This window comes from Cryptomeria japonica, chromosome 3, assembly GCF_030272615.1.
Source record: "Cryptomeria japonica chromosome 3, Sugi_1.0, whole genome shotgun sequence".
Taxonomy (NCBI): Eukaryota; Viridiplantae; Streptophyta; class Pinopsida; order Cupressales; family Cupressaceae; genus Cryptomeria; species Cryptomeria japonica.
The window spans coordinates 657388628-657398268 of record NC_081407.1 but is presented as its reverse complement, the minus strand read 5'-3'; the positions used below and the strand labels follow the sequence as shown (position 1 = coordinate 657398268).

Genomic DNA, 9641 nt, shown 5'->3' with positions numbered 1-9641 from the left:
TATCTTGGGGTCTTAGATGTATATGTCAGAGCTTCCTGAGCTTCATTATTCTTCTCCTTCTTTTATTTTCTCTTCCCTTTTTCTATCAGCCAACTCATCAGACTCGTATCCTTGCCAATGTGTCAGACTCTTTAGAAATGTCTTCATCAACCTTCACATTTGCACTTTCAACAATCTTGTTCAACCTTTTGTTGTAACATCGGTATGCCTTGCTCCTTGTAGTATCCTAGGAATGTGCCTTCATCAACTCTGCTGTTGAATTTTCCAAGATCATCATCATCTCTCCGAATGTAGCACTTGCTTCCAAATACCTTGAAATATTTCATTGTTAGAGTTCTACCATGCCATAGCTCATAAGATGTTTTTCCATGTCTTTTCCGGTATAGAATTTTGTTAAGAGTGTAGACTGCAATATGAATTGCTTCTCTCCAATAGACTTCTAGAAGTTCTGCTCCTTTGATCATTGTTCTGGCTGCCTTTTGAATTGTTCAGTTCATCATTTCCACTACACCATTCTGTTGAGGTGTTCTTGGAGCAAACAACCGTCTTCTAATACCATGTTTCTCACAAAAATTGTTAAACTCATCAAAAGTAAATTCTCCTCCTTTGTCAGACCTTAAGAACTTAATCTTTTTGTCAACTTCATTTTCAACTTTAAGCCTGAATGTTTTGAATTTCTTTAATGCTTCTAACTTCTCACTTAGAAATGCAACCCATGGCATTCTAGAATAATCATCAATCAACAACATGAAATACTTCTCACCTTGTATACTCCTTGTTTTGGTCGGACCAAATAGTTTTGTGTGTACTAAATCCAACAATTCGGTGGATGAATGCTCCTTTCCTCTATATGTTCCTTTCGTCTACTTTCCAACTTGACATTCTCTGCAAATATTGTTATCCGGTTTGGTCAGTCTCAGTAAATCTCTTGTTGCACTTTATGAATTAATCTTCACCAAGTTGTCAAAATTGATGTGACATATCCTCATGTGTCAGAGTCGGCTATCATTGACCTGAGATAACAAACAATGCTTTGTAGCTCCTTCTAGCAAATACATGTTTCCACCAATCCTTTTCGCTGCTACAATAACAATTCTGGATCCTTTCCAGATCTCCCAACCATCATCCTAAAAAATATTTTAACCATTTTTGCACATCTATCCAACACTCAAAAATTTCTGATGCAAACCCTTCACATAGTAAACATTGTTAGTATTATGCTTTCCATCAAAAGAAATAGAACCAATTCCCACAATTTGTATTGTCTGATCATCTCTGAACCTAACAAGACTACCATCATACTTTTCAAGTTTCACAAACTTACTTTTGTCACCAGTCATGTCATTTGAACATCCACTATCAATCAACCATCTATTTCTATCTCTTCTAGCATATAAAGCAATAGCAATAGTCTTAGAAATATCAATCTTAGGTACATATGTTTCTACCAAGAAAAAACAATCACCATCTTCATAATATGATTCATCATACCAACATCATCTTTGACATAATAGGCTCTCTTATTAAATTTTCCTTTACCTTCTCTAGACTTTTGTCTTGAACCCTTTTCCAAACACCTGGTAGCAATATGACCAATCTTTTCACATCTAAAGCATTAAGGGGTAACATACCTTTGTATTTGTCGACGCCTTTCTTTAGTTTCCTCACGCAATTTGCTTCCATCTCATCTGAACTTTCATCTTTTGAATCTTCCTCAGAGGCTTTAAAGGCAGACTCAATCTTAGCTTTGTCTTTTCCAAACTTCCTTATCTCAAATACTGGTAGAGTACCATAAAGTTGCTCCCTAGTAAACTTCTTTGGATCATAGGTTTCTTCAATAGTCGAGATCTTGTCACTGTAGCTTTCTAGTAAGGACGTCAAAAGCTTCTCAATTATGTCTTCTTTTGTCAACGTGTTGCCAAGTTTTCTCATTTCATTTCCCGCACTATGAACCTTTTGAAAATAGTTGGTTATGTCCTCCCCTTCCATTTTCAAGTTCTTATATCTGTGCTTAGCTGTTAGTTTCTTTGATAATTTAACTCTGTCATTTCCTTCATAGATATCTTTCAACTTTTCTCAAACCTCATAAGTAGTATTCAATGAAATAATCTTTGTCAATTTAGTCTGCGATAAAGCACTAAAGATAGCATACCTTACCTTTTCATTATCTTCATAAGCTTGTAGAGGTGGAAAGATGATTCTCCATCTATGATAAGGAAACATTGGCCATCATGCACACATTTATCAAAATCAAGCAATGTTTGGTAGGTAACCAATTTGTAGTCAAAATTGATCACAACTATTTGAAATAGTTTCCCAACTAGAAAGATCTAAATGAGCAACAAAAAAAGTGGATGAGCAAATTCCAATAATATGATTTTGATATTGAGTACATCAAAGGAAAGAAGAATGTTGTTGATTTGTGTGTTGTCCAAAAGTTTGAATATTTATTTCATGTCTTAGACCTTCATGCTTTGGAAAAACGAAATCATAACAAAGCATGCCAAGATGATAGGTACACCATGTGCGATGAACTTATTATCTAAAGAGAAAGAGTCTACTTGGTGTCAAAATCAAGGATGAAGAAAATATATTGTAGGTAGTTTGTGACACTCCTTTAGCAAACCACCTTGGGTTTATCAAGAACTAAAAACATATCAACGAAAGGTTCACATGGGAGGGACTCAAGAATGATGTCTTCACTAACATTAAAGAATGCACCCTTTGTTAGAATAATAAATGTGTGTGTATGACACATATATGTATATACACACAAATATATATATATATATATATATATATATATATATATATATATATATATAGACACACACACACACACACACTTATACACCTCTCTTAGAGTTCTAACCCACAATAGCTTCTCATGGGCGAACCTTGTATTCAAGGAGATATTAAATTATGATCATCTTTTCGTCTCCAACATTATGTCATTTAATGGAACACTATCTTAATGTTTTTTATTATGAGTAAAACATAGTTTGAAGGGGCCCTACAACCTTTTTAAACAAACTTCAACAACATTAAGTTTGTTGTTTCTGGATTTGATTGTGTGAGCGCGTTTTTCCATCTCACACAATCAAATCCAAAAACAACAAAATTAACATAATAGATTGTAGAAATCTCATGTCATTAACACTTATTTTAACCCCCTTCCTGAGAAGTTCAACAAAATTCCGGTCTGGGTTAGGCTTCCTTACGTTCCTCTCCATTTGTGGGTTGATTCTCTCTTTGAGGAGATTGGTGACACTATTGGGAGCTTCATTATGGTGGATAATGACTCCTTTGAGCTCTACCATACTACTTTTGCTTGCATCCTGGTTGACCTAGACATTTCTAAGGGATTGCCAGCTGAGATTGCCATTAATTCATCTTTTGGCAGTTGGGTCCAATCTTTGGATTACGAAGGTATTCCTTTCAGGTGTCGTAGATGCTTTAAAACTGGTCATCTGGCTGGGAATTGCAGGCTTGAGAAGAAAAATCATGTTGCATCATGGTGGTCAGGGGCTTCTTTCCAGCATTACACGGTTAAGAAATCTTCATAGACTTCTAAAGAGTCGTCGAGCACTGGGTTTTCTACTTTAGTTGGCTCGGATTTTTTATTGGCAATGAATTCTTCGGATGCCACTACAGATGTTCCTGTGATTAAAGAAGATGTTATGCAAGTTGTTGTTGTCTCTTCTGCTGAAAATGGTTCACTATCTCCTACCCTGTCAGTTGCATCACAGTGTGTTGGCACAACTTCTGCCCCATCTGTTGGTTGTGAGTATGTGCCCGCGACGGTTGTCCCTCCCTCTGCTGACACTCTTTTTTCCAGTCCGAAAAGATCGATGTTGGGCCCTTCGTATTGGACAGTTGCGGCAACTAAAGTTGAAGAAGGTTGGATTACTATAAAGGGAAAGCATTCAAAGATGTCCAAGCCTTCTTTCGATATGTCCAATTGCAAATCTTGAGGGCCCTTGTAGTTGGTTGGTTGGGCTGGTTTTACTGGCCCATTCTTTGTATGGGTTGCCTCCTATCTTTTGGAGTAGTCCTTGTTTTTGTTGGTTGTTCTATCTTGTTGGGCCCTTCAAAACCTATTTTCCCTTCATCAAAAACAAAATCACAACCAAACTACCCAACAACAACCCCACTAAAAAAATCAAAGCACAAACAAAGAACAACCAAAACTTAAATGATGTTTGACTCTAAAATAGAAGGAAGACCTATATTCCTTCTTTGAACAATCATTCAAGATTCATCATTTTCAAACTTGACCAATTGTGAAGAAAGGAGTGCATCCTTCACCACCACATCTTGGGCCACCCCATTCACTGAGGAAAAAGGTCTATCAAATGAATTCGAATGCAACACAATTTTCTAACCAATCAATGACAATAGTACTTTGAAAGCCCATAATCTGAGAAATCGGGTAAGATGGCACTTGAAACCAAAGAAGTATTTTCAAGGGTCGATAAAATATTTAAAGTTGCATCATCCTTATGGGGAAGTCGCCATAAAAGGAGCACCCACAAGAACATGATCCACTAATAAAGAGGCAAGAGCCTCATCCACCAAAAGGGAAGAAATAACCAAGGCACCCACAATCAAAAAGATGGAAGACATTATAGCACCAAGTAGCAAAGCTTGCAATCCTATGACAATAACGCATGCATTCAGAAGCAAGATATCTAGCAGAACAATGAGACAAAATAAATGGCTCTTAAAATCCAATGGCTGCAACCACTTCCCTCAACCAACAAGACGACCTATCCATGAAGAGGCTTGAAGAGGTTAATATTCACCAAAATATGAACAAAAATAAAGTGATCCTTTTTAGATTCGGTAAAATCCACCTTCGAAAAATAACCAATAGCATTGCCAGTATCCTCGAAACAAAACAAATTTATTTCAAGAATTTAAGAGAGAAGAAACCACAGCTTGAAAGAGGGGAAAACCTTATCGTAATGTTGATTAAATAATCTAAGTAAACTAATATCAAATTTCCTGATTTCATTTCAATCACACTTAGTATCTGTTTGTTCTATTGGACATTTGCATAAACATTACAGTTATGGATCATGATTATATTTGCCTAAACCCCAGAACTGAATTGGTATGGATTTCATTGAACCTCTAAACAAGAAAGGAAGAACATTGCAAGTGTGTTGTCACCGTACCATACACCTGAAAAGTTGGACAGGTGTGAGTGGCTTTCCAGATGATCATAATGCTCAAGATACTGCTACATCTGACAAGCGACCAGGAGGCCATCTTGTAAACAATATCATACAATATTTGACCGGATTTAAAATAATCCATTCTAGTCAATCCATACTACCATAGAGCACAACACGTAGAAGAATGAAAAACCTTTGCATTGGAATACAGACTTATTGGATAAAAGGCAATAACTTAAGAGGAACAACTTCCAATTTATCATGTTAGTCACCAATAAATGCACTGAACTCTAGTAATTGCACAAACACAGGGCCCCACAGAGTGACATTCCAAGTTTGAGGCTAATTTTGTAGAACATGCTGGGGAATCAACAAAGTTTGACTGCCTAATTAGTGGAACACAATACATTAGATGAAAGGGGTGACATTAATCCAATCTTTACACCTGGACTATGGCCACTAGGCTCGAAATAATTTGATTTATAACATTATTAATCCCAAAGTAATTCAAGGAAGGAAAAATTAAATCTAGATTAATTAGACTTCAATAATACTGGCTTATCAATGCATACAAAATGTTTTTCCCTTCTTGTACACTGCAATCTTTGAGATATAACTTATCAATTAGGAGTACCTGAAGTTATCCAATATTTTATAAATTTTAACTAGTATAATTCTAAAGAGCTTGTGTCTTCTCTGCTGGATTCACAACTGAAAATGCTAACATCTTATTCTAAAGTAACTTAAGAATTTAACAAAAATTAATCTGACTTTCGTCAGGCTTCATGAGACAGCCCATTAACCTCAGACATGTCTGAGACTGCTGAACGGGAATACAGCGAGCGCACTAAATATATTGTACCAAAGGACATTCTTAGTACAAGAAAAGAATCTCTTGCACCAACAAAAGTATACAAACTGCAGCATTCTGCTTGAATTCTTCAAAAATATTGAAATTTATGGGCTTACCGTACAGTTTTTTACGATAAAGAAATGTTACCCATTACTCTAGAAATTAAAAATAAAGAATATGAATACAGAGTTTCAGATTCCAATGATGCTTTTCCTTGCAATTTTGGTAACTGAAAATTTTATTGCTCAAATGAAGAATATGAATACAGAGTTTCAGATTCCATTTGCCATAACTGTTACAAGAAATGGCCATAGAGAAATGTGGAAACGCCATTTTTATGCAATTCATTCTCCGTTTTCAACCTCCAACTTCTTGAAGCCTTTCCACAAGCTTAGCTCAGGCCCACACATCGGTAATCCTTTCAACTTGAATGATAAAATATGCACAACATGCATATCCTATTCCGAAGCTATGGTTCAATTTCCCAACAGAGGAATGCTCCCTCAATTTACAAGTATAGTTTTTCCACATAGCTACAGCTTTTCTTCCTAGACTCAGTCACTCTGCTGCACAGAATTCCATTCCCAAAATCCATTGGGAACTTATAACTTAAACAGAATTCCCATTTAGAAAATATTTTTTTTCCACATTATTTAGTCCTCTTTTTACAACTCACCGTCTTCAGCTGACTCTGAACCATGGGCTGTCTCTGGATCAGGATCAATGGACAATGTGCCTCTCGGAATTCCAAAGAGCGTAATAAATATTTCTCTATGGCATTCATCACAAAAATAAAAATATGAAAAATGACCTTCACCAATCAGCTTATGAAGAATGGCACCAGGTACCATACGTTTTGCATAATCATTTAAGGGGTAGGGTACGATCCGGTCATCCATGCCCTGTCAAAATTACATCATGCCAAATGTATGTCATACTTCATATCACTACTGAAAAAGCTATCTCAACAAAATTAAATTTGAACATACATTCAAGGCAGCTACAAAGAAAAGCAAAGAACAAAGGTTCCATTTAAACCAAGCTTTTGCTATATCAAGAAATACCTGCCAAATATGTATTGGTCCAAGAAATCCCTCCCACTCTTCATGGACTTCATTAAACAGTGAATGAAACCATGATTTGATTCCCTTCATCTGTTTTTTCCTTACTTGTAAATCTGCAAGGCTAAATCCCCATTTGTTAACTTCTAAAATGGTTTCCTCAACAAATGGTGTCAAGGTATCTTGCCGCATTGACTCTTGCATGTCCATCAACTGAAAATCAACAAAGAACTCCTGTTCTGCCAAAGCTAAATCCTGTATGGTTCAAAATACTTTGTTTTAATTAACTTATAATTGATAAGTTATGGACACGCCAATATACTCAAATAAAATGTTTGCTTCAATGAATAGCCAAACCCCCCAGGGGGACGTCTCCAGACATGCCTTCATATAAAAAATTAACATGTTAACTAATGTTCTACGTTGCCAACGTTACTTAACACTCTAAATTACAGGAAGAAACAATAGTCTCAGCTCTCAACCTCCTCACCTTACCAGAACACGCCAGATTAGAACAACATAGAGGACTTAGTAAGGCTTCCATGATATATATGACAACTTCATATGACTTCATACAACATTACACATTCAACAAGCATGAGTTTGATGCAGCTTGGAATATATGCTGAAATTATATCACTTCAAATAAAGCATTTGTCAATAGGCACATGCAACTATATTTATATCTAATAACTTTCCTAAAAGAAAAATGAGGTGAACAGTGTGTACATATAGTGACTACAGCAATTATAAAACAACTAGTTTTCTGCTGTTTTCACATTAGATCTTAAAAAGAGACTTGAGCATTACTTTCATTGAAAGAATAAAACCCTTAAATGAGAGGAACCAAACTAGTAAATCAACATGATAATGCTCCATTGGAGTACATATACAATTGACAAATTTAAAAAATATGTGAAAGGCACAAACCAACATGCTAATGCTCTGCAGTAAACAAATATCAATTCATCATTAGATCAGCACATTACCTGAATATGCAAATCTAAATTTGTGTTGTTCGCACAGGGGCAAATGGTAATAAGGGCAACATGCTTTAAAGACTTATTAGACTTGAGTGCTTACAACAAGATTTACAAAGAAATTCTAGTGCTAAAGAGATATTCCCATTTTGTGCTTGACAATACAAATTTACGTTCTAAGGAGATCAATCCATATTTAGGTTAAGTTTCAAAAATTAGGCTTTTAAAAGAAAAAACTGTCTTAAGTACCTACTTTGAGACCTCTTGCACAGAATAATGGAGCGAACCTTTATTTCTCATTTTTTTAAATGCATTTTCACAAGATAAGACACATTTAATATTCATATTGTATGGCAACACTGCAATTGATATATGATTGCTGAAATGGTGCTATAACAATAGTAAAATATGAAAGGCAGTCGATACATAAAAGCCCTACAAAAAATATGAAAGGCAGTCAATACATAAAAGCACTACAAACCTGTTCTTAGGACGGTGATCAAATATGTTTTATGTATATATTATGTAAAAACAGTAACAGCGAAGACAATTTTTCACGATAGCCTTTTAAAACTGCAAAAATCATGTAAAAGGGGAGGCATGGCTCAAGTTGGCTTCATGAGTTTCTCTTGATCCTATTTTGAAACTTTCTCCTTATACACAACCTATTGCATTTAGTGTTGGAGACAGCTAATAGCCTAACATCTTGCACTCTGTTCTCCATTAGCCGGAAGTTTGCGCGTGCCTTGCCCTTTGTTCTAGTAGCTGTTTTAAGCATGTAGGTCATGTCAAGAATCACTGGAGAGCTTGGACGGCAAGGAAATTATGGATTTGAAGGGAAGGCTGAACCTTATACCAAATAAGGATGGTACAAATCATCAGGCTCGTACATACGAAAACATTATGCACTTTTGGTGTCATGGGCACATGGAGCAATAAAGTGGCTTTGCTTCCTTGATCAAATTCCCTTAAGATGTACAAAGGACAAATAAGAAATGCGGCTTTGCTTCCTTGATCAAATTCCCTTAAGATGTACAAAGGACAAATAAGAAATGCAGCTTGATCACTGCACTACTCCATGGTGCTGGAGAAACAAATATTTAATATTCAATAGACACATGCACCCACATTTTCATAAAAGGACTGCCCGTCATTAGTATACTAAAAGAGATTATGAACAAGAAAAGATGCCCATCACCTCTAAGAAAGCTCTGAAAATTTTCTTTTCAGAAAGATGGTCCCCAGAAAAGGGTACACATTCATCCAGCCAGCAAATAGAAAGAGCAGACTCTAGTAAAAAGAGTTACTAGATAAAACAATATTTTATCCTAAATCTCAATTATACTGGTAGAATATCATGTAATTTGTTTTGTAAACAATTAAACATTATATCAAGACTGTTGTTTCAGCCCATTCCACAAAGGAACTAAGGAAACATTAGAAGCAAAGCGATGCAAGGAAGAAATTCATCCTTCGGGAAGAAGACATTTCATAAACATTAAGTCCAGAAAAATGAAAAAAAATATAATTTCAATAGGCTATTAGGCTGTTTTTACCAGCTGGAAAT

At 35.7% G+C, this 9641-nt stretch overlaps 1 protein-coding gene across 3 annotated transcripts in view; it reads right to left on the bottom strand.

Annotated features, from left to right (window-relative positions):
• Positions 1–6492: 6492 nt before the first annotated feature.
• The window catches only part of LOC131033773 (uncharacterized), a 55299-nt gene continuing 52150 nt past the window's right edge, over positions 6493–9641 (bottom strand). For all 3 annotated transcript variants that reach the window (XM_057965063.2, XM_057965062.2, XM_057965061.2), the window contains 2 exons: positions 7098–7349; positions 6493–6935 (listed from right to left, as the gene is read on the bottom strand). In XM_057965063.2, the coding sequence (XP_057821046.1) occupies positions 6699–6935; positions 7098–7349 (489 nt within the window). In that variant the 3' untranslated portion in view covers positions 6493–6698. The remainder of the gene's footprint in view (positions 6936–7097; positions 7350–9641) is intronic.